Below are 26,282 nucleotides of genomic sequence, written 5' to 3'. Positions count from 1 at the left end.
TGCCTCCCACTGACACCAATAATGAGGCACTCAAACTGACACCAAGGATAGGGCACTATTCCTCCCACTGACACCAGCAATGGGGCACGATTCCTTCCCCTAATACCAAAGATGCATTTTTTACTTCCACTGACACCAGGACAATTTCAACTCCTTATGGCCACAGACCAGCCCTCCTAAAGTCTGAAGGACAGTAAATTGGCCCTTTGTTTACAACATTTGGAGACCCCTGCTCAATGGGGTGGTCGAAAGGAAACAGACCGCCTGTCCGTTTCCATCCATCTGTCAACCGATCCGATGGATGGGTGGATGGGGAAACTGATCCCCATCCGTCTGTATTTAGCAGACATAACTTCCGTTCCTCAAACTCTAGTCTTCTGTGTGTCCTCCCTACTCACCTACACTCGATGGGAGGCAGAGCCTTCACCTGCTATACCCCAAAACTCACTTCCAAAGAACATCAGAGACATTTTCTCTAAACTCATTCAAATCAAATCTAAACTTTTTTCTTTAGACAAGCTTTCATGTAACTGCACCTATTTTAACCTGTTTTTTCCTGTGTATTTCTTGTCTTTTCAGACTCTGCCTTTAAATGTGCTATATAAAATAATATTTATTATTACTTCATCCATGTATGAAACAAGAACTGTATGTATTGTCCATGGCAACAATTCTGGATTTTGTGTTTCTAGTGCATGAAAAAGAAGATACTAATAAATTACAGGTGTTTAAGGTTGGAGAAGGATCCCAGCTATGCTGACTGAAGATTTATTAAAGTGTATTTTATGATACTGTCAGCCTGTTTGTATAAAACCAAAATGTCCGGCGTTCATCTCATTCAGACTGTCTGATGCCATTTCAGTTTGCCCTGGCGAGCGTCCAGCTGCAGAAATTCCACCTCGCTATGGTGAATGCTGGTTCTGTTTGAGCTCCAACAGGTGGGGGGGGGAAAGTAAGTGAAATATTTACAAGTAGTTCCCGAAATTAAATAAAGTGGATATTTATGGCTCTGGTGCACAAAAAACCCACAATGTGCAAGGGAAAAAAAAAGTGGCTTCAAATTTCTTTTTAAATGCTGCTCAACCACAGCAGTGCCATATTTAGTCTAGCTGAAACCTGCAATCTCAGGACGGCAGCATGACCTTGTGTGATCCAAACTACTCAGATAGGAATGTGTACCTGTTTTATATGCGGTATAATTTTCAGGGCTTGAAATCTTATTCTTCTGCTAGAATATTGGTGATTTACAATAGGTACTGCATATAATATTTTGAAGAAAGTAGTGTATAAGAGAACATTCTACCTTCACAGGTTACTTTGCTGTACAAGGACTGAAAAAGCACAAGGGGATCCATAAGCATGAAGGGTTATTGAGTAGAGTAAGTGGTATGTAGGAAGGTCTCCTTCTCTTATGAACATCGTCATCTAGGCAAGCATTTAAAAAATATATGGCAGTGGTAATGCTTGCTTACATTGGGTGGTGTGGGCAATGCCTACTGTAAGTGAACCAAAAAACAAAAATTGTAATAAATTGCAACTTACTAATAAATATATGTGGTGGCTGCATCCTTTCTTTTTTTTTTTTTAAGACTTAAGTTTGGACATGTTACCACTTGAGTTTTTTATTTATTTTTTATTTTAATTTAGTGATCCTGTCAGTAACACGCTTTACTGTCCTAGGGTGACAACAATCACAATACTTCATCTAATGAGGAGCAGCATTGCCAACCCTGGCTGCTCTCCTTGGACTACAAAGACTCCCTTTCCATTACATGGGGAGGTAGTTTTCAGTAGTTCATATAGGATAACATAGAAAGTTACAAGAACTCAATGGGGGAGATTTACCAAAACTGGAGAGTGCAAAATCTGGTACAGCAGTGCATGGCAGCCAATCAGCGTCTTAACTTCAGCTGGTTCAATTAAGCTTTGACCAAAAAACACTGGGAACTGATTGGATTCTATACAGAGCTGCCCCAGATTTTGCACTGTTCAGTTTTAGTAAATCAACCCCAATGTTTCTTGCAAGATCAACAGGTATTTTCTGTACTCCGCTTATAAAAAAAAGAAAATGACCACAACCACCACATCCTAGGACTGAAAAGCTGTAGTATATTACAGTTTTGACCTTGAGTTTATACATCCTTTAACAGGAAACAAGAAGATCTAAAACACAGAAAAGTATGGTCTGCTTCTATGGGCCTAGTGCTTTTTTTTTTTAGGGAGGAAAAAAAAAAAGTCTTGAAAAGTAGGAGGATCTTTACAAGGGTGGGACGGAATGGTGGCAAAGAGGATCTGGCCATGAAAACAAATGTACATGCCTACCTTAAAGGATATTTAAACCCAAGTGCAAAAATGTAATATAGTGCAACTTACCAGTCCTTAGATGTGGTGGCTGCATTCATTTTCATTTTTCAGGATAGGTAAATTTTAAGGAAGTACAGAAAAAAATCTGTTGATCTTGCCAAAAATGCAGTGTCCTTCAAATACCCTGCCCCTATGTAATGGAGATGAAGAGGATGACATATTTGTCATCCAAATCAGGTGAGAAGCCTGTGATTTTTTCTTTTTTTAATATTTTTTGGTTTAAACATGCTTTAACCAAAGAAGACATGTCTTTAAACTAATACTCAACCCGCCAGTATCCTGCACATTATCACTTAAAGCAACTTGTGGTTTGACAATGCAGGGCTCTGCAACAGGTTAATTGTAATAGTAGCCCCCACAAAACAAAATTCTACCTTCTCTTTATTCCGCCGTTCAGAGAGAAAATAAACTTCTGGGTATTCATCGAAAATCAGAAATTAAGACCCTCTCTCAAGTGAATCAGATTTTGAGATAACATAAAAACTGCATTTCAAGCTGAACTCCAAGTATGATCTAAATTGTGTAGCTACACTGGTCCAGCTTTGGACCAATGTCAGTATGCATATTTGATGCCTGGTGGACCGTTGAACATGACTGTAGCTGTAATCGCCACTACAGTGATTGCTCCTGTCTTTTAGGTCCTGTGCCGAGTGGCTGCCCCACTGCACACTGGCCAAAGGGGTCATTGACTCTGCACCACAACCACTCACAGTACACCTTGTATTTTTTCAATAAATAAAAAGTATTCTCTGATTGGACGAGGTGGCTGGGTGGTGATGTCAGGATATCCACCCCATCCAATCAGAGATTGCCTTGTATTCATTTAATAAAATACAAGGCATTCTCTAAATGATGGTGGTGGTGCTGAGTGAGTGATCCCCTGTAGTCAGTATACAGTAGTATAGCACTCAGTACGAGACTCGAAATATAGCAGCAATCACTGTTTTAGCGCCGAATACTACAGTGATTGTCAGCATCCTCAGCAGCCCACCAGGAATGAGATATACAGTACTGTGCATACATTTTAGACAGGTGTGCAGAAATGCTGTAAAGTAAGATTCTTTTTCAAAAATTTTTTTTCTATCAATTTACAAAATGAAAAGTGAGTGAACAGAGGCAAAATCTAAATCAAATCAATATTTGGTGTGACAACCCTTTGTGCAAGTGTAAGAATTGATGCTTGTTTGAAGCCACTTTGTACACTTGCACAAAGTCAGGAAATTTGTAGGATTAGAGTCAGGTATATGATTAGATAGTGTGGTTGTTTCAAGGAGCACAATACGACGATACTTGAACAAAAATGTGCTGCATGGTTGAGTTGCCAGAAGGAATCATTTACTAAGACAATGCCACAACAAAGCCCGGTTACAATATGCCCAACAAGACCTTGACACACCTCACAGCATCTAGCACACTGTAATCTGGAGTGACGATACCAAAATAGAACTTATTGGTCACAGCAATAAACACTATGTTTGGAGAGAGGTCAACAAGTCCTATAGCTAAAAGAATGCCATCCCCACTGTGAAGCATGGTGGTGGCTCACTGATGTTTTGGGGTTGTGTGAGCTCTAAAGGCACAGAGAATCTTGTGAAAATTGATGGCAAGATGAATGCAGCATGTTATCAGAAAATACATGGAGACAATTTGCATTCTTCTGCAAGAAAGCTGCGCATAAGATGCTCTTAGACCTTCCAGCATGACAATGACCCTAAGCACAAGGCCAAGTTGATCCTCCAGTGGTTACAGCAGAAAAACGTGAAGGTTCTGGAGTGGCCATCACAGTCTCCTGATCTTAATATCATCGCGCTACTCTGGGGGAGATCTCAAACGTGTGTTTCATGCAAAACAAAGTCTTCTTTTTTATATTTTATAAAGAATCTATAAAGTGATTTAATTCTCTTTAATGATTTAATTCTCATGTGTATATGAGATTCTGCTCCCTGTACCAGGACAAACAAATATTTTTTAATGTGAGTTAGGAAAAAAATTGACACTTTCAAAGGAATATTCTAGAACACCACTGTGCTGGTGAAGATCTGCATTCTAAAATTAGCTCGGAATTTGATGGATTCTCCCACAGGAAGTGAATGAGACTAAGCAACAGGATGGAAATGTACACACTTATAGCATACTCCTGGGGCGCTGCAAGAAAAGCTACACAACATTTCCGTATCTACAGCTAAAATAAAGAAGTGTGTAGGAATAGCAAGAAACCCCCACAGACAAAAATAACCCAGTCTGATATCTCCTTCTCAGGAACACTGGAAACCGCTGACTGACACTTTACATAACCAAAGGATTAAAGATGAAGTGACAGGCTTTGGTCTTGTAATTTGACAGTGCCAGGGTTAAACAAGCATATAGAAGCCAAGATAAAAAAAAAAAAAAAAAAAAAAAGAGAAAACATCTCCCTTCCCCACTGGATTCTCTATACTGCATTTTTCTCATGTGAGCTCTGCCACAGACTGACTCACAATGAACGGTGTCAGGGATCCCGGTATGACCAGAGATGTGTGTACTGACACAGGGAAGTAGCAGGCTTCAGGAACACAGGCGTAGTCAGGGCTGAAGAGGTGGAATGGTCAGGTGGGCCGTAAGGTACTGTCAGGCACCGCCCGGCGGGATCTCTAGTGACCCACAGAACAGGATTCCCCAGGGTGCGGAGTCTAAGCCCCAGTCTGCCTTTTCACCAGAGCCCGATGGTGGGGATGGACTTGGCGCAGGACTGAGACCAGGTCGCGGCCCCTGAGTGCACCCAACTGTGGTAGAGGGGTCCGCCGAGGGTATGTAGCGGGGAAAGCCTGATGTGAAGGGGCTGGCAGGTTTGGACAGTAGTGACTGGATCCGTGCTTGGATGGATTGTCTGGGTAGCGTCAGGCGTAGACAGGCAGGCCAGGTCGGCAACGTACGGACAGTGAGGTACTGGAGGAGCAGGCAGAGAATAGTCAGGGTCACAAGCCGGGTTCAGTAACTCACGGGCAGGCCGGTACAGAGGATCAGGCAGAAGGATGGTCAGGCAAGCCAGGGGTTAAACAGGAGATGGTCAGCAGGGTCAGGAACAATGCAGAGTCGGCAACAAATCAGATAGGCAGAGGAACAGGAACACAGGGTACAGGGGCTCATGGGAAACAACACCAAGGCACTGACTGCAGGTCTGGCCATTCCTTAAATACACCTCCTGCAATCAGCCTCAGGTGATGGCTGCCTGCAGGAGTGAGCTTCTGATTGCTGAGAGCACCCGCTGGTCAGCCCTGGTACTGCAGCCCACATGGCAGGTGAGTCCCACCACCAGTGCTGAGTCCGTTCCTGACAAACGGGCTGCATGTAATGAGATTCCACTCCAGCTCATGCACTATTGGCTTGCCTCAGTGTGACTTGCTACTTGCACCAGAGTGAAATTACTTTCTTCAGCTCACCCTTTCTCTCCTCTGTGAATCATGTTGCATGATGCAATTTTACTGAGCTGGTTGGTGCGCCATCTAGGCAATAAATTATAAATCTGTACAATTAATACAATCAATATACTGTATGTAGGAACAAGCATGCAAAATGTGATATGTCATTAAAATAACAAATAATAAAACTTAAAACATGTGTTTGCTGAAATGATACTATATTTTACCTTTAGCTGGAACTGAATAACAACCATCTTTACACAAAAACCTTTATGTATTAACATAGAAGGGAAAAAAGCAGCAATATGAAGCTAGGAATAACAGCCAAGCAAATTTTAACAGGCTAATTTACTCAGCCTTTGGAAAGAGGACTTTGGATTGGTAGGTGCAATGTTCAACTTTGGGCATTTACTAAATTGTTAAAATGCCAAGAATTAAATGTTCATGCTGCCTAGGGCAGTAGTCTTCAAACTGTGGCCATTTGCTTGCCTTTATCTAGCCCTTGGGGCACTATTCCTACCATTGACACAGGGCACCATACTTCCCAAAGAAACCTTTGCGAACGTACTATTCCTCTCACTGATACCAACAATGAGGGAACTATTCTTCTCACTGGCACCAATAATGGAGAGAACTATTCCTCCCACTGGCACCAACAATAGGGGAACTATTCCTCCTACTGACACCAACAAGGGGGCACTATTCCTCCCACTGGCACCAACAATAGGGGAACTATTCATCCTACTGATACCAACAATGGGGCACTATTCATCTGACTGACACCAACAACGGGGCACTATTCCTCCCACTGACACCCACAATTGGGCACTATTCTTCATCTTATTGTTCATGCAATTTTGTAATTTCTTTTTTCAACTCCCATGAACCACCAAGCCTAAGGCATGGTTTACTCCCATTAGCCTTGGGGCATTTGCTACTCCCAATGGCCACAGCCCCCCCTCCTAAAGTTTGAAGGGCAGTAAAATGGCCCTTTGTTTAGAAAGTTTGGAGACCTCAGGTCTAGATGACATAAAACAGGTAAATAATTACCCTTATCCAGGGTCTTATGGTCTTCCTCCCTACCCGTTCTGGTTGTGGCTAATGGTCCCCCAAAATCATTCTTCTTGCTGGTCTCCAACTGCTCTGGTAGCTGCCCCTTCTGCGGATGTTCTCAAAAACAAATCAGAGCCAGCAGCCACCACTAGACCCGAATAATATGTGACAACATAAGAACACTTGTGCATATTCCAGCACTGAAGAGAAGGGGTGCACCAGCTACAGTAGAACCCTGAATTAAAGTAAGTATTCCTCTGTTAAATCATTCCCAGGACAAAGCAGGTATTAAACCCATATTTAGCTGGGGCTGATGGGCGGAAGAGGGGTGGAGGCATTCTAATAATTTGGAGAAAGCCTGATGCCTAGCTTTAAAGTGGCCTCATCTTTCAGAAATTATTAATAAAGGTCATAAAGCATGTATTAAGAGCATTAACAAAGCACTGTACATGGCCATTAGTTCTACTCTGGGTAAATCACCTTTCAATTATGATTCCCTCTCTCCCCCCCCCCCCCAAAAGGTCTGTCTAAATCAAAACTATGGACTTTCAACAGTGTCTAATGATATGAAACACCAACAATGATCTTGGCATATGCTGTACATAATGGCAGCTTGGCGACACTATTTTTACTCATGGCAAGAAAGAGGAGCTTTTTAAATTTACAATATGTGATTTAGCCACATATGCTGACGAGCGTTCTATGAAGTCATGTGAAGTATAAATGAGTTTTAAATCAAGGATCTACTTTAAAAAGAAAAGAATACTCCCAATTCATATTAACCTTCACTACGTTTGCTACTAATAACTGTGAGATACCACTGTGGGGGTGTGATAAGCATTTGCCGTTTTATAAAATGAAAGGTGGACCTATGCTTGGTTTCTTAGATGACCTGCGTCACTAGGATTGTAAAGGGATTAGGCAGTAATGAGTGTGGGGATTAATCCAAACTTATATTGAACAATGTATCAGTGTTAGTGTGCCTTTCTTGGATTCGCTATTGTTCTGAGGAGCCAAGTCCAGACACATAAAAGTATCATTATATAAAAAACTGTCTAAAGGAAAAAGTTAAATTAAAGCTGAAGTTTAATCTGCTTATATTTTGCCTTCTCTAGTTTCTTCACCCTCTTCATCAGAATATTAATGAAACTAGTAAATGAAATCAGTTTTTTTTTTTTTTAAGTACATACCTTATTTCAGTCTCAATGACACTATCACTGGGTCTCTGTACTTCTGTCCACAATGTAGGCATATCATGGCAAATGGGAGAGACCAGCAAGCTGCTGTACACAGCTTTCTGAAAACATCATAGCACCTCTTTGAGGAGCCCTCAACCCTGATGCAAGCAGTGTGTTGGCACTTGGGCAGGGGTGGACTGACATCTCAGGGGGCCCCCGGGCAATAGGAGATCATGGGGCCCCTGTGTCCTTGCCCAAACTCGAAAAAGGTACCAGGGGCATCTCATGGGGCCCCCTACTGACCTCGGGCAGTGCCCAAGTTTCCAAATGGTCAGTCCGCCCCTGCTCTTAGGATGCATATATCAAATGTTTTGGTTGGTAGATGCCAGTCTGGAGGACAGGATGTTCCTAGGAAAGCTGCATTTGCATAAAGAGTGTCTGCCCTACAAAACGCTCACATTTGATGCTGACCTTCCATGAATGAAACAACTGAAATCCAATCAAATAAAAGGGGTGGGCCAGGAACAGTTAGGCTGGGGAGGAAAGGGCTAGATCAGGCCATTTCATGTGGCCCTCACCCCCTTTCTGCAGCACCTCCCTCGTCTCTGCCCGACCTTGTTTAAGCAGTCAGCAGCAGAGAGGAGGACAGAACTCCTTCTCTTTGCAGCTGCAGCACCACCTCTCCTGGTCTCAGCAGACTTCAGCAGCTGACTCTAGACCTCCTCTGGTCCTTCTCCAGACCCTGCACTTTCTGCTTCCCAAATCCACCCCCAGCTTTTTCCCAGCAGAAGCACAAGGTGGGGGTGCACTGTGATGTAAGGGAGTATAGGAGACTTGACTTCTGATGGTGGGGAGCTCTTGACATCTGATCTAATGGGGGGTAGGGTGCTTTGGACATCTAGACTTACAGATACAACTGGCTCTTTAAGGGCAACCACAATACTGATGTGGCCTACTATGTAACTGAGTTTGACACCCATGGGCTAGTTGTTGCAGGATACCCTCCAGCTAAGGAATATGGTGGGCTCTATCTGGATTGCTGTGGATTCAAGTGCACCGAGTGAAATCAAAGTAAGCATTTTCTGTACAGAAGAGGAGCCTGTACAACTGTGCAAGACTGACGGTAAGCCTGGAGTATAGATTTACAGAGATTCTGTCATCAGGAAAAGATAGGCAAACTGCTGCAGGTATGAAACACAAGCATGTAGATGTACACATACCGGCAGCAGCCTCCCAAAGCTTCTGGTCAGGGCTGAATCACTTTAATTCTTCATGACAGTGCCAAAACTTGCCTACCTCTTCCTGCCTCCCTCATTATCCACAGCCTCTTTGGGGTCAGATTTGCACAATGCTGTATTAACACAATGCAGTGATTTTGTGTGTTAGCGCACTGCATTAAGGCAGCACATTTATTTGGAATTGGAACTTCAAAACATGAAAAACATGTCGATCAGGAAAATCAACATCTGTACAACCAGTCTGCCCATACATGGATCGAAATTCAGCTAGTCCCTGCTGAACCAGACGAATTTCAATCCAAGTATGGCCGCCTTTACTTCAATACGAAGGGCTTGCTGACCCGCCATCCTACAGCATTAGAGGGCATCGAGCCAGCGCTGGCAATTGAGGAACCAGGCAGCTACGGAGAGAGCGGGAGCTGGAGAGAGCTGGAGCTGCATAAGCGGATGCTTCCTCTTTAGCGCTGGCTCCTGTCCCAGGCAGAGTGATACCAAGTACACTTCGCTTGGAACCTTTATAGCAGCCTGGAGAGCGATGTCAGCAGCAGCTGCAAGAGGAGAAGTCAGTGTATTAAACACCACATACACTGGGTTTAATGGCTTTTGTAATGGGCATACAGCACCTAAAAAAGGGTTCAAACTGAGGCACTGGTGCAGCGCTGTGCTCCTGCGGCTTTCCTGCAGGTTAGCTGCACTGAGCCATAGACTTCTATTATATCCTGCGTATTTGGTGCACTTTCAGACGGGGCGTAATTGTCAGCGGATCCGCCTGCTCAGCGGAGGATCTCTTTGCCGATCCCTGCTGAGCAGGTGGATGACAGGTCTGTGTCCGCTCTGCTGCTAAGCAGACACAGACACTGCCCGCTGTATTCTGTGGGGCAGTCAGATGGAAATGGACCTGTCCGTTTCCATCAGACTGCCATCCGATCTACTAGACGGATGTGGAACGGATCCCCATCCATCTGTTTTTGGCATACATGATCAGATCGGATGCCAGTGGGTGTCTGCTGAAACAATTGTCTGCTGAAACCTGCTGGTTCATAGAGGTCTAGGGATGGTCCGATCGGGTCCGCCTGAAAAACTGACAGGCGAAACCAATTGAATCATAAGTGTGAAAGAGGCCTAAAGAGTAACTCCACTTTTGTTGAGAAAAAAAAGCATTCCTCTCTGGGTGTTCTATATACATTGCAAGGATTTAAGAAACCTTGATGCAGATTTCTACCATTTGTTATTCTGAAAAAATAGCTGTTTGCTGTGTCCATGTGCAGAGTGAATCTGTATGGGAATGAGTTCATAATTCTCAATAAGCTGCTGCACTTGCCAGGCTCTAATGAGGAAAGTGGCAGGGTCTGCTTCCCTTTAGATGGGATTTCCCAAAAGCAGTATCTCACCAAAAAGAATATTTTTTTTGCAGGTGATGCCCAAAATTTGACTTGTAGCTTAGTGAGGAAAATCAGTGATCCAATCACACAAGCAGGGAATGACATTTCTGGGGGGCGTTCTGCACACCATCTGTGTACAGAATGCCTCGGGGTTGCCATATTGCATTGCATTTACAAAAAATTACAGTGCTGCAGATCAAAAAAGAAAAGGTCATTTTTAAGAACACATTCAATTACAATATGACTTGTGTCGCATTTGTATACACTAAGCGTACCCTTTAACAAACTAAATGTCATCTACTTCGTGTTTAGAGCTACTGTAAGACCCACATTATAGACGCAACTCTTTAGAATATGTTTTTGAAGCTATATGTCTTCATTAGGGAGTTCTTCTCATTCCCTGTCAGGGTCTCTGATCTTTCGGCATATTAAAAGATTTGTATTTAGGAAACCTCACAAATGGACTACCATATGAAAGTGCTGAAGTATGCCAAAAGAATTCTGCTGAACGAGTGGAAATTTTGCACTGTGTTGGATACTGGGACAAAATATTCTAGTCATGCCAGCATCTCATGAGCAACTGAGTAATGGAAGATCTTAGTAATACTTACAGCTTGCAGAATTCCCACAGCATCTTGAGAGAGCCACGCTGGATAGGCAACTTCATCATTCAGAATAGCTTCAAACAGATCATCTTCATTCTCCGCTTCAAAAGGGGCATGGCCACAAAGCATCTCATAGAGAAGAACACCCATTGCCCACCAGTCCACCAAAGGTCCATACTGCATTTCCTGTAGAATCTGCATCAAACAGAACACAGCAATCAGCATTATAGTTATGTTCAGAGGTATCATTAAAAGACAGACTTTGGTGCAAAAATGAAAAAGAAAAAAACAGAGTTGCTTGACTGCAAAATAAGAAGGAAGAACAGTCATGGTTGGGTCTTCGGGCTTCTGGGCCTAAATTAAACTTCTTCTTTGCCCCATCCATGGTTATACTGCAGGTTACATCTTGCAAAGTTTGTGTTACAATGTATCTAAGGCCAAAACTTTTTCTAGTTTAAGCTGGATAGGAAACATTAAAGCCAGTCGGGTCAAGCAGAACAGAAAAGAGGATGTTCTCAGTTTTACTGGTCGTGACAGTGAGATTGGTACCCTCCAATGCTTAAAGTGGACCTAGTATCACATATGTTTTAGTGTTAAGGAGAAGTATAGCCAAAGCTATTTTGGCTGTACTTCTATGGATCACAAGAGTGCAGTGTGTTCTGTGCTCCTGTGACCCATTTTCAGCTGACAGAGGGCTAAAGCCCTCTGTTGGCTGATGTCACAGAGCAAGTCCAGGCTCTGAAAAGATCCTGACCATATGGTCGGGATCCACCCAGATGCCAAGACCAGCAACTGATTCAGCCTCTCAGCAAGCTGCCGAGAGCCTGAGCCACCCACTCCCTCCCCTTCCATAGCCCAGCACTGGAGTTGCAGAGCAAAGAACCGGTGACTTTCATTCACTGGCTCTCTACTCAGTGAAGGCTGAGAACTGAGCGACCAGCGTTCTTTGATTGCTCAGTTCTTAGTACAGCACTGGCAGGGGACAGATGCTGCGTCGGATCAATGCTTCATGCACAATAGGGGAGTATAATTTTTTTTGAATGTCATGTATAACTAGCATATATGGGTATTTATTACATCTGACAGAGATCACAGAACTCCCCCTGACAATGCCTTCATCTATTTTTTTTTTTCAGAAGGACAGAGACTTTTTCCCATCATCCAGGGTCAGCATACAGTATATTCTCTGAACAGAGATCCTGGCTCAGAAGTGAAACAATTAAATCCGGGTATCTGTGCAGTTCCTGTCAGTGTTCACAAAAGTCAGAAACAGATCAGTCCTTGCTGCAGTCTGTTGCCTTGTGATTTGCAGCTACAAAAAGTTACAAAATTGCAGTCTGATCACTGAGGAAGAGGAGACTGAGAAAAAGCTTCCTGCCACCTGCAGCAGACTGATTGTATCATCCTAGCCTAGACATAGTCGCTTGCTGGAGCTCAAAAACTGTTTTTAAATAATACAAAGTACAGCCTTATTTATAATTATATTGTTTTGCTATATATTGTGACTAGAGATGAGCGAATCGAAGTATCCGAAGTGGAATTCGAGTCGAATATTGGAAAAATTTCGATTCGTGCCGAATCCGAAAAATAGCCTAATTCGGACGCGCGAATCGAAATTTTTCAGAAAATGGCGGCTGACATGTGCGGCGACGGAGCGGGGATGTCTGGGAAGGCGCGCAGACAAGGCGCGCTGACCCATAATGCATTCCTCAACTACATGTGATCGCATCAGCCTATCAGCAGCCAGCCAGCCAGCACTGTGTAATGGTCGAGCTATAAATAGCGGCCATTTTGGAATTCTTCATTTGCCTGCAGTTATTGAACAGAGGCAGACCGCTCTGTATTAGGGACAGGGACAGAGTTAGGGCCACAGAAACGATAATTGGGGACAGAGAAAAGTTACTTAGGGACAGAGAACCATTACTCAGGGACACAGACTTGTTAATGAGGGCCACAGAATCGTTATTTAGGGACAAAGAAACGCTAGTTAGGGCCACAGAATTCATAATCAGGGACAGACAGAATTGTTACTCAGTGCCAGAGAATTGTTACTTAGGGCCACAGAAACGTTATTAGGGCCACAGAATTGTTACTCAGGGACAGACAGAATTGTTACTGAGTGCCAGAGAATTGTTACTCAGGGACAGACAGAATTGTTACTGAGTGCCAGAGAATTGTTACTTAGGGCCACAGAAACTTTAATTAGGGCCACAGAATTTTTACTCAGGGACAGACAGAATTGTTACTCAGTGCCAGAGAATTGTTACTCAGGGACAGACAGAATTGTTACTGAGTGCCAGAGAATTGTTACTTAGGGCCACAGAAACTTTACTTAGGGCCACAGAATTTTTACTCAGGGACAGACAGAATTGTTACTGAGTGCCAGAGAATTGTTACTCAGGGACAGACAGAATTGTTACGGAGTGCCAGAGAATTGTTACTCAGGGCCACAGAAACTTTACTTAGGGCCACAGAATTTTTACTCAGGGACAGACAGAATTGTTACTGAGTGCCAGAGAATTGTTACTCAGGGACAGACAGAATTGTTACGGAGTGCCAGAGAATTGTTACTTAGGGCCACAGAAACTTTACTTAGGGCCACAGAATTGTTACTCGCACAGACACAGAATTGTTACTCGCACAGACACAGAACTGTTACTGAGGGCCACAGAAACTTTACTTAGGGACAAAGAAACGCTAGTTAGGGCCACGGAATTCATACTCAGGGACAGACAGAATTGTTACGGAGTGCCAGAGAATTGTTACTCAGGGACAGACAGAATTGTTACGGAGTGCCAGAGAATTGTTACTCAGGGACAGACAGAATTGTTACTGAGTGCCAGAGAATTGTTACTTAGGGCCACAGAAACTTTAATTAGGGCCACAGAATTTTTACTCAGGGACAGACAGAATTGTTACTGAGTGCCAGAGAATTGTTACTCAGGGACAGACAGAATTGTTACGGAGTGCCAGAGAATTGTTACTCAGGGACAGACAGAATTGTTACTGAGTGCCAGAGAATTGTTACTCAGGGACAGACAGAATTGTTACTGAGTGCCAGAGAATTGTTACTTAGGGCCACAGAAACTTTAATTAGGGCCACAGAATTTTTACTCAGGGACAGACAGAATTGTTACTGAGTGCCAGAGAATTGTTACTCAGGGACAGACAGAATTGTTACGGAGTGCCAGAGAATTGTTACTCAGGGCCACAGAAACTTTACTTAGGGCCACAGAATTTTTACTCAGGGACAGACAGAATTGTTACTGAGTGCCAGAGAATTGTTACTCAGGGACAGACAGAATTGTTACTGAGTGCCAGATAATTGTTACTCAGGGCCCCAGAAACTTTATTTAGGGCCACAGAATTTTTACTCAGGGACAGACTGAATTGTTACTGAGTGCCAGAGAATTGTTACTCAGGGACAGACAGAATTGTTACGGAGTGCCAGAGAATTGTTACTCAGGGCCACAGAAACTTTACTTAGGGCCACAGAATTTTTACTCAGGGACAGACAGAATTGTTACTGAGTGCCAGAGAATTGTTACTCAGGGACAGACAGAATTGTTACGGAGTGCCAGAGAATTGTTACTCAGGGACAGACAGAATTGTTACTGAGTGCCAGAGAATTGTTACTCAGGGACAGACAGAATTGTTACTGAGTGCCAGAGAATTGTTACTTAGGGCCACAGAAACTTTAATTAGGGCCACAGAATTTTTACTCAGGGACAGACAGAATTGTTACTGAGTGCCAGAGAATTGTTACTCAGGGACAGACAGAATTGTTACCGAGTGCCAGAGAATTGTTACTCAGGGACAGACAGAATTGTTACTGAGTGCCAGAGAATTGTTACTTAGGGCCACAGAAACTTTAATTAGGGCCACAGAATTTTTACTCAGGGACAGACAGAATTGTTACTGAGTGCCAGAGAATTGTTACTCAGGGACAGACAGAATTGTTACCGAGTGCCAGAGAATTGTTACTCAGGGCCACAGAAACTTTACTTAGGGCCAGAGAATTTTTACTCAGGGACAGACAGAATTGTTACTGAGTGCCAGAGAATTGTTACTCAGGGACAGACAGAATTGTTACTGAGTGCCAGATAATTGTTACTCAGGGCCCCAGAAACTTTACTTAGGGCCAGAGAATTTTTACTCAGGGACAGACAGAATTGTTACTGAGTGCCAGAGAATTGTTACTCAGGGACAGACAGAATTGTTACTGAGTGCCAGATAATTGTTACTCAGGGCCCCAGAAACTTTACTTAGGGCCACAGAATTTTTACTCAGGGACAGACAGAATTGTTACTGAGTGCCAGAGAATTGTTACTCAGGGACAGACAGAATTGTTACTGAGTGCCAGAGAATTGTTACTTAGGGCCACAGAAACTTTACTTAGGGCCACAGAATTGTTACTCGCACAGACACAGAATTGTTACTCGCACAGACACAGAATTGTTACTGAGGGCCACAGAACTGTTACTTGGGGCCACAGAAACGTTAATCAGGGACACAGAATTGTTACTGAGGGCCACAGAACTGTTACTTAGGGCCACAGAATTGTTACTCGCACAGACACAGAATTGTTACTCAGGGACACAGAATTGTTACTCAGGGACACATAATCGTTTAATTAAAGAGTATGTCAGACAACATGCAGAGGAGTGGCAGAGGAGGCAATGTTTTAGGAGCGAGCAGACGTGGCAGCAGAGGAAGGGGTCGAGGCAGCACTATTCGCAGCCAGAGGCCAGTGCTCCCGGTGTCATCCAGCGGTCGTGTCTCCACCGACAACCCTGCCGTCGTCGATTGGTTGGCTCGGTCGTCTTCCTCTTCCCAGGTCACCTCTGACACCTACAGCCAACGGTCGGTGGGTACGTCAGACACAACCGTTAGTTGGCATGGCCCGGGACCAAGCCCACTGAAATCACGTGTCCTCTACCTGCCCCTGTCCTTTGGTGTTCCCTCACCAAGCGAAGTATCGCATGCTGTGGGCTCAGCCCCACTGTACAGTGAGGAAGAGCTAACAGAGGGCGGTCAGGAACGGGGGGAGACATCCGCCTTTTCAGCAGCCAGGCGAAGAAGTAGTGGCGAGGAGAGTGGCTCGGTAGCCGGTCTAGAGACAGGTCTGTCTCCTGACCCAGACGCAGCCGAGGGGGCTAGTAGTGAGGCGGAGACCCTACTTGATGATGAGGAGGTTGATCGCACTTGGCAGCCTCGTCGTCATCAGGCAATTTCTTCCGCATCATCAGGAGAAGAGGGTGGCAGCTTGGCAGCGAGCAAAACAGTCGGTGGGTTGCCCAGGAGACAGCAGCAGGGTCGCAGCAGTGTCAGTGGAGCCAAACGTCCACGGAGTAGAGCACCAGCTCCACTGCAGCCTACCACCACGGCCAGTAGTGGTGCCGGTGTGCACGGAGGAAGCAGCAGTCAGCCAGTGAGGAGTATCGGGGGCAAAGTTTCCTACTCGGCGGTGTGGCAATTTTTCGTCAAGCCGCCCGAGGAAGTAAACGTAGCCGTATGTCGACTATGTGGCCAGAAAGTCAAGCGTGGCCAGGGGGCCCATGTTGGGACTACAGCGTTGCGGCAGCATATGCAGCGTCGCCATTTGGTGGCCTGGGAAAACCGTGATAAAGATACGGCGGTTCTGCCCGCCCCAGCCCCCGCTCCATCACCCGCTCCGTTACTTGCTCCGTCACCCGACGTCAATCGCCCTCCATCAGCCAGTCAAGGCTCCAACACCTCTGCTGAGGGGAGTTGTCGCTCGTTGGCATCTTCCGCTCGTTCAGATGCTCCTTCTCCTGCTACTCCTCTTCACGGATTCCGTCAGCAGTCTTTCTTGGAATCCGTTTCCAAGAGACAACAGTTTGCGAGCACGCACCCGACGGTGCAAAAGCTGAACGTCCTCCTGTCCAAGTTGCTGGTGCTGCAGTCCCTCCCTTTCCAAGTGGTGGACTCAGCACCTTTCAGAGAAATGATGGCTTGTGCCGCGCCGCGGTGGAGAGTGCCAAGCCGTCATTTCTTCGCCAAAAAGGCAGTGCCAGCCCTGCATTCACATGTAGAAGACATGGTGGGCCAGTCTTTGAGCATGTCGGTCTCTGCCAAAGTGCACGGCAGCGCCGACGTGTGGAGCTGTAACTATGGTCAGGGACAGTACATGTCATTTACGGCCCACTGGGTGAACGTGGTGCCGTCACAGCCGCACCAGCAACTTGGACAGGTCACGCCGCTTTTGCCTCCACGTTTGCACGTCCTTGGTCCGGCAAAGATGTCCGCCTCTACCACCTCTTCTTCCGCCGTGTCCTCAGCCGCCACCCCCGTGCCAAGTCCCATTACCCGACCGGCATATCACATGTGCAGGGCGCAACGGTGTCACGCTGTTCTGCACCTGGTATGCCTTGGCGAACGTAGTCACACAGGGGAGGAACTTCTGAGTGTAATGAACAGAGAAATCGACAGATGGCTGTCTCCGCGCAAATTGAAAATCGGAACCATGTTGACCGACAACGGAAAGAACATGGTGTCTGCTCTGCGTCAAGGAAGGTTGTGCCATGCGCCATGCATGGCTCACGTGTTCAATCTGGTTGTCAAGCGGTTCTTAAAATCCACCATCCCACTGCAAGACATCCTTAAAATGTCACGTAAACTTTGCATGCATTTCAGCCATTCCTACACCGCAAAGCACACCCTCCTTGAGCTGCAGCGGCAGAACGGAATTCCACAGCATCGCCTGATCTGCGACGTTGCAACAAGGTGGAATTCAACCCTACACATGTTAGACCGCCTTTACGAACAGCGAAAGGCCATCACCGATTTCCTGATGTTACAAGCGGATAAAGGTACTCCCCTGTGTAACTTGGATGTCAGCCATTGGCAGCTCATGCGTGACACCTGCCGCTTGCTCAGGCCCTTTGAGGAGGCCACGCTATTCGTGAGTCGGCAGGACTATGGGATGAACGACGTCATTCCTCTGTTGCACGTCCTTGAACAAATGCTGTTAACAATGGCTGGTCAGGGTGCGGTAGACGTGGCGCACAGATCTCAACGCCACATGACCCCTGTGGGGGCAGGACAGGAAGAAGAGGAGGAGGTAGAGGAGGACATTTGTGCTCAGGAATTATTGAGTGAAATGGGTGGTTTTTCCACTCAGCGGACAGGAGTGGAGGAGCAGGAGCATCTGGTAGAGGAGGAGGAGGAGGAGACAGAGGACCCAGACGCACCGTGGCAGTATGCTGTGGAGATGGAGGCAGGGAGTCCCTCGCATTCCTTGGCACAAATGGCCCATAGCATGCTCGCTTGCTTGCGTAGCGACAGCCGAATAATAACCATCAGACAGAGGGATGACTTTTGGCTGTCCACCTTGTTGGACCCTCGCTACCGTTCCAAAATGGTGGCCTTTTTCACACCTGCTGAGAGGGAGGCCAAAATAACGTACTATAAAAACCACCTATGTAGTCAGTTGGTCTCTGCCTTTGTGCGCCAACGTCCATCCTCAGACACTGTGGGCCCTGTGCGCTCGCGTTCCGCTGCCATGGCAGCAGGGGAGGGGTGGGGTGGTAGGAGCAGTGGCAGCTCCACCAGCAGCAGCTGCCTCAGTCTGCAGTCGATGATGAGTAGCTTTCTTCACCAGCGCAGTGAGGAAACTACTAACCAGCCGCAGCAGCAGCAGCAGCATCAGGTGGACCTGGAGCAGGACCTCAAACAACAGGCTTGGGCCTACTTGGACAGCACCCTGCCAACCGAGGTAGACAATCCCCTTGACTACTGGGCAACGAAACTTGACCTTTGGCCCCAACTAGCTGAATTTGCCCTTGAAAGGCTGTCATGCCCGGCCAGTAGCGTGGCATCGGAGCGCGTGTTTAGTGCGGCAGGAGGTATTGTAACTCCGCGGAGGACACGACTGTCCACCCAAAGTGTGGAGAGACTCACGTTTGTGAAAATGAATCAGGCGTGGATTAGTCTGGATTTCAAACCACCAGTTCCTGACACAACTGACTAAATCCGCCATGAATCATGCCTCAAACATGTGCCACTTTGAGGTCTCCTCACACACTGCTGGTGTGTAGAATTTTTTGACATAGGGTGCTGGCAGATTATGGGCCTCCCATAGCTGCTGCCAGGCCCCTAATCTGCCATAGGCCCCTATATACCGCTTCCTCATGCTGCTGCCAGGTCCAGAGTCTGTCATGGGTCCCTGTACGGCCTCCCATTGCTGCTGTCTCCATCGCCACACTCTGCCATGTGCCACTTTCAGGTCTCCTCACACACTGCTGGTGTGTAGAATTTTTTGACATAGGGTGCTGGCAGATTATGGGCCTCCTATAGCTGCTGCCAGGCCCCTAATCTGCCATAGGCCCCTATATACCGCTTCCTCATGCTGCTGCCAGGTCCAGAGTCTCTCATGCCATGTGCCACTTTCAGGTCTCCTCACACTGCTGGTGTGTAGAATTTTTTGACATAGGGTGCTGGCAGATTATGGGCCTCCCATTGCTGCTGCCAGGCCCCTAATCTGCCATAGGCCCCTATATACCGCCTCCTCATGCTGCTGCCAGGTCCAGAGTCTCTCATGGGTCCCTGTACGGCCTCCCATTGCTGCTGTCTCCATCGCCACACTCTGCCATGTGCCACTTTCAGGTCTCCTCACACTGCTGGTGTGTAGAATTTTTTGACATAGGGTGCTGGCAGATTAAGGGCCTCCCATAGCTGCTGCCAGGCCCCTAATCTGCCATAGGCCCCTATATACCGCCTCCTCATGCTGCTGCCAGGTCCAGAGTCTGTCATGGGTCCCTGTACGGCCTCCCATTGCTGCTGTCTCCATCGCCACACTCTGCCATGTGCCACTTTCAGGTCTCCTCACACACTGCTGGTGTGTAGAATTTTTTGACATAGGGTGCTGGCAGATTACGGGCCTCCTATAGCTGCTGCCAGGCCCCTAATCTGCCATAGGCCCCTATATACCGCCTCCTCATGCTGCTGCCAGGTCCAGAGTCTCTCATGGGTCCCTGTACGGCCTCCCATTGCTGCTGTCTCCATCGCCACACTCTGCCATGTGCCACGTTCAGGTCTCCTCACACACTGCTGGTGTGTAGAATTTTTTGACATAGGGTGCTGGCAGATTATGGGCCTCCCATAGCTGCTGCCAGGCCCCTAATCTGCCATAGGCCCCTATATACCGCCTCCTCATGCTGCTGCCAGGTCCAGAGTCTGTCATGGGTCCCTGTACGGCCTCCCATTGCTGCTGTCTCCATCGCCACACTCTGCCATGTGCCACTTTCAGGTCTCCTCACACACTGCTGGTGTGTAGAATTTTTTGACATAGGGTGCTGGCAGATTATGGGCCTCCTATAGCTGCTGCCAGGCCCCTAATCTGCCATAGGCCCCTATATACCGCTTCCTCATGCTGCTGCCAGGTCCAGAGTCTCTCATGCCATGTGCCACTTTCAGGTCTCCTCACACTGCTGGTGTGTAGAATTTTTTGACATAGGGTGCTGGCAGATTATGGGCCTCCCATTGCTGCTGCCAGGCCCCTAATCTGCCATAGGCCCCTATATACCGCTTCCTCATGCTGCTGCCAGGTCCAGAGTCTCTCATGGGTCCCTGTACGGCCTCCCATTGCTGCTGTCTCCATCGCCACACTCTGCCATGTGCCACTTTCAGGTCTCCTCACACACTGCTGGTGTGTAGAATTTTTTGACATAGGGTGCTGGCAGATTATGGGCCTCCTATAGCTGCTGCCAGGCCCCTAATCTGCCATAGGCCCCTATATACCGCCTCCTCATGCTGCTGCCAGGTCCAGAGTCTCTCATGGGTCCCTGTACGGCCTCCCATTGCTGCTGTCTCCATCGCCACACTCTGCCATGTGCCACTTTCAGGTCTCCTCACACTGCTGGTGTGTAGAATTTTTTGACATAGGGTGCTGGCAGATTAAGGGCCTCCCATAGCTGCTGCCAGGCCCCTAATCTGCCATAGGCCCCTATATACCGCCTCCTCATGCTGCTGCCAGGTCCAGAGTCTGTCATGGGTCCCTGTACGGCCTCCCATTGCTGCTGTCTCCATCGCCACACTCTGCCATGTGCCACTTTCAGGTCTCCTCACACACTGCTGGTGTGTAGAATTTTTTGACATAGGGTGCTGGCAGATTATGGGCCTCCTATAGCTGCTGCCAGGCCCCTAATCTGCCATAGGCCCCTATATACCGCCTCCTCATGCTGCTGCCAGGTCCAGAGTCTCTCATGGGTCCCTGTACGGCCTCCCATTGCTGCTGTCTCCATCGCCACACTCTGCCATGTGCCACTTTCAGGTCTCCTCACACTGCTGGTGTGTAGAATTTTTTGACATAGGGTGCTGGCAGATTAAGGGCCTCCCATAGCTGCTGCCAGGCCCCTAATCTGCCATAGGCCCCTATATACCGCCTCCTCATGCTGCTGCCAGGTCCAGAGTCTGTCATGGGTCCCTGTACGGCCTCCCATTGCTGCTGTCTCCATCGCCACACTCTGCCATGTGCCACTTTCAGGTCTCCTCACACACTGCTGGTGTGTAGAATTTTTTGACATAGGGTGCTGGCAGATTATGGGCCTCCTATAGCTGCTGCCAGGCCCCTAATCTGCCATAGGCCCCTATATACCGCTTCCTCATGCTGCTGCCAGGTCCAGAGTCTCTCATGCCATGTGCCACTTTCAGGTCTCCTCACACTGCTGGTGTGTAGAATTTTTTGACATAGGGTGCTGGCAGATTATGGGCCTCCTATAGCTGCTGCCAGGCCCCTAATCTGCCATAGGCCCCTATATACCGCTTCCTCATGCTGCTGCCAGGTCCAGAGTCTCTCATGGGTCCCTGTACGGCCTCCCATTGCTGCTGTCTCCATCGCCACACTCTGCCATGTGCCACTTTCAGGTCTCCTCACACACTGCTGGTGTGTAGAATTTTTTGACATAGGGTGCTGGCAGATTAAGGGCCTCCCATTGCTGCTGCCAGGCCCCTAATCTGCCATAGGCCCCTATATACCGCCTCCTCATGCTGCTGCCAGGTCCAGAGTCTGTCATGGGTCCCTGTACGGCCTCCCATTGCTGCTGTCTCCATCGCCACACTCTGCCATGTGCCACTTTCAGGTCTCCTCACACACTGCTGGTGTGTAGAATTTTTTGACATAGGGTGCTGGCAGATTATGGGCCTCCTATAGCTGCTGCCAGGCCCCTAATCTGCCATAGGCCCCTATATACCGCCTCCTCATGCTGCTGCCAGGTCCAGAGTCTCTCATGGGTCCCTGTACGGCCTCCCATTGCTGCTGTCTCCATCGCCACACTCTGCCATGTGCCACTTTCAGGTCTCCTCACACACTGCTGCTGTGTAGAATTTTTTGACATAGGGTGCTGGCAGATTATGGGCCTCCTATAGCTGCTGCCAGGCCCCTAATCTGCCATAGGCCCCTATATACCGCTTCCTCATGCTGCTGCCAGGTCCAGAGTCTCTCATGCCATGTGCCACTTTCAGGTCTCCTCACACTGCTGGTGTGTAGAATTTTTTGACATAGGGTGCTGGCAGATTATGGGCCTCCCATTGCTGCTGCCAGGTCCCTAATCTGCCATAGGCCCCTATATACCGCTTCCTCATGCTGCTGCCAGGTCCAGAGTCTCTCATGGGTCCCTGTACGGCCTCCCATTGCTGCTGTCTCCATCGCCACACTCTGCCATGTGCCACTTTCAGGTCTCCTCACACACTGCTGGTGTGTAGAATTTTTTGACATAGGGTGCTGGCAGATTATGGGCCTCCTATAGCTGCTGCCAGGCCCCTAATCTGCCATAGGCCCCTATATACCGCCTCCTCATGCTGCTGCCAGGTCCAGAGTCTCTCATGGGTCCCTGTACGGCCTCCCATTGCTGCTGTCTCCATCGCCACACTCTGCCATGTGCCACTTTCAGGTCTCCTCACACTGCTGGTGTGTAGAATTTTTTGACATAGGGTGCTGGCAGATTAAGGGCCTCCCATAGCTGCTGCCAGGCCCCTAATCTGCCATAGGCCCCTATATACCGCCTCCTCATGCTGCTGCCAGGTCCAGAGTCTGTCATGGGTCCCTGTACGGCCTCCCATTGCTGCTGTCTCCATCGCCACACTCTGCCATGTGCCACTTTCAGGTCTCCTCACACACTGCTGGTGTGTAGAATTTTTTGACATAGGGTGCTGGCAGATTATGGGCCTCCTATAGCTGCTGCCAGGCCCCTAATCTGCCATAGGCCCCTATATACCGCCTCCTCATGCTGCTGCCAGGTCCAGAGTCTGTCATGGGTCCCTGTACGGCCTCCCATTGCTGCTGTCTCCATCGCCACACTCTGCCATGTGCCACTTTCAGGTCTCCTCACACACTGCTGGTGTGTAGAATTTTTTGACATAGGGTGCTGGCAGATTATGGGCCTCCTATAGCTGCTGCCAGGCCCCTAATCTGCCATAGGCCCCTATATACCGCTTCCTCATGCTGCTGCCAGGTCCAGAGTCTCTCATGCCATGTGCCACTTTCAGGTCTCCTCACACTGCTGGTGTGTTGAATTTTTTGACATAGGGTGCTGGCAGATTATGGGCCTCCCATAGCTGCTGCCAGGCCCCTAATCTGCCATAGGCCCCTATATACCGCCTCCTCATGCTGCTGCCAGGTCCAGAGTCTCTCATGGGTCCCTGTACGGCCTCCCATTGCTGCTGTCTCCATCGCCACACTCTGCCATGTGCCACTTTCAGGTCTCCTCACACTGCTGGTGTGTAGAATTTTTTGACATAGGGTGCTGGCAGATTACGGGCCTCCCATTGCTGCTGCCAGGCCCCTAATCTGCCATGGGCCCCTATATACCGCCTCCTCATGCTGCTGCCAGGTCCAGAGTCTGTCATGGGTCCCTGTACGGCCTCCCATTGCTGCTGTCTCCATCGCCACACTCTGCCATGTGCCACTTTCAGGTCTCCTCACACACTGCTGCTGTGTAGAATTTTTTGACATAGGGTGCTGGCAGATTACGGGCCTCCCATTGCTGCTGCCAGGCCCCTAATCTGCCATAGGCCCCTATATACCGCTTCCTCATGCTGCTGCCAGGTCCAGAGTCTGTCATGGGTCCCTGTACGGCCTCCCATTGCTGCTGTCTCCATCGCCACACTCTGCCATGTGCCACTTTCAGGTCTCCTCACACACTGCTGGTGTGTAGAATTTTTTGACATAGGGTGCTGGCAGATTATGGGCCTCCTATAGCTGCTGCCAGGCCCCTAATCTGCCATAGGCCCCTATATACCGCTTCCTCATGCTGCTGCCAGGTCCAGAGTCTCTCATGCCATGTGCCACTTTCAGGTCTCCTCACACTGCTGGTGTGTTGAATTTTTTGACATAGGGTGCTGGCAGATTATGGGCCTCCCATAGCTGCTGCCAGGCCCCTAATCTGCCATAGGCCCCTATATACCGCCTCCTCATGCTGCTGCCAGGTCCAGAGTCTCTCATGGGTCCCTGTACGGCCTCCCATTGCTGCTGTCTCCATCGCCACACTCTGCCATGTGCCACTTTCAGGTCTCCTCACACTGCTGGTGTGTAGAATTTTTTGACATAGGGTGCTGGCAGATTACGGGCCTCCCATTGCTGCTGCCAGGCCCCTAATCTGCCATGGGCCCCTATATACCGCCTCCTCATGCTGCTGCCAGGTCCAGAGTCTGTCATGGGTCCCTGTACGGCCTCCCATTGCTGCTGTCTCCATCGCCACACTCTGCCATGTGCCACTTTCAGGTCTCCTCACACACTGCTGCTGTGTAGAATTTTTTGACATAGGGTGCTGGCAGATTACGGGCCTCCCATTGCTGCTGCCAGGCCCCTAATCTGCCATAGGCCCCTATATACCGCTTCCTCATGCTGCTGCCAGGTCCAGAGTCTGTCATGGGTCCCTGTACGGCCTCCCATTGCTGCTGTCTCCATCGCCACACTCTGCCATGTGCCACTTTCAGGTCTCCTCACACACTGCTGGTGTGTAGAATTTTTTGACATAGGGTGCTGGCAGATTATGGGCCTCCTATAGCTGCTGCCAGGCCCCTAATCTGCCATAGGCCCCTATATACCGCTTCCTCATGCTGCTGCCAGGTCCAGAGTCTCTCATGGGTCCCTGTACGGCCTCCCATTGCTGCTGTCTCCATCGCCACACTCTGCCATGTGCCACTTTCAGGTCTCCTCACACATTGCTGGTGTGTAGAATTTTTTGACATAGGGTGCTGGCAGATTATGGGCCTCCTATAGCTGCTGCCAGGCCCCTAATCTGCCATAGGCCCCTATATACCGCTTCCTCATGCTGCTGCCAGGTCCAGAGTCTCTCATGGGTCCCTGTACGGCCTCCCATTGCTGCTGTCTCCATCGCCACACTCTGCCATGTGCCACTTTCAGGTCTCCTCACACACTGCTGGTGTGTAGAATTTTTTGACATAGGGTGCTGGCAGATTACGGGCCTCCCATAGCTGCTGCCAGGCCCCTAATCTGCCATAGGCCCCTATATACCGCCTCCTCATGCTGCTGCCAGGTCCAGAGTGTGTCATGGGTCCCTGTACGGCCTCCCATTGCTGCTGTCTCCATCGCCACACTCTGCCATGTGCCACTTTCAGGTCTCCTCACACTGCTGGTGTGTAGAATTTTTTGACATAGGGTGCTGGCAGATTAAGGGCCTCCCATAGCTGCTGCCAGGCCCCTAATCTGCCATAGGCCCCTATATACCGCCTCCTCATGCTGCTGCCAGGTCCAGAGTCTCTCATGGGTCCCTGTACGGCCTCCCATTGCTGCTGTCTCCATCGCCACACTCTGCCATGTGCCACTTTCAGGTCTCCTCACACACTGCTGGTGTGTAGAATTTTTTGACATAGGGTGCTGGCAGATTACGGGCCTCCCATAGCTGCTGCCAGGCCCCTAATCTGCCATGGGCCCCTATACCGACTCCTCATGCTGTGACGTTGCAACAAGGTGGAATTCAACCCTACATATGTTAGACCGCCTTTACGAACAGCAAAAGGCTATCACAGATTTCCTGATGTTAAAAGCGGATAAAGGTATTCCCTGTGTAACTTAGATGTC

At 48.2% G+C, this 26,282-nt stretch overlaps 1 protein-coding gene across 1 annotated transcript in view; it reads right to left on the bottom strand.

Annotated features, from left to right (window-relative positions):
* Window positions 1–26,282, bottom strand: part of PRKCH (protein kinase C eta) — a 240,936-nt gene that overhangs the window by 7,301 nt on the left and 207,353 nt on the right. Inside the window, exon 12 of the mRNA XM_089687472.1 lies at window positions 11,225–11,413. Within this exon, the coding sequence (XP_089543598.1) occupies window positions 11,225–11,413 (189 nt within the window). The remainder of the gene's footprint in view (window positions 1–11,224; window positions 11,414–26,282) is intronic.

This window comes from Staurois parvus, unplaced genomic scaffold (genome assembly GCF_062004578.1).
Source record: "Staurois parvus isolate SC_StPar_1 unplaced genomic scaffold, SC_StPar_1.0 ptg000426l, whole genome shotgun sequence".
Classification (NCBI taxonomy): domain Eukaryota; kingdom Metazoa; phylum Chordata; class Amphibia; order Anura; family Ranidae; genus Staurois; species Staurois parvus.
The sequence above is the reverse complement of the archived record's forward strand: the minus strand, read 5'-3'. Positions and strand labels throughout refer to the sequence as shown.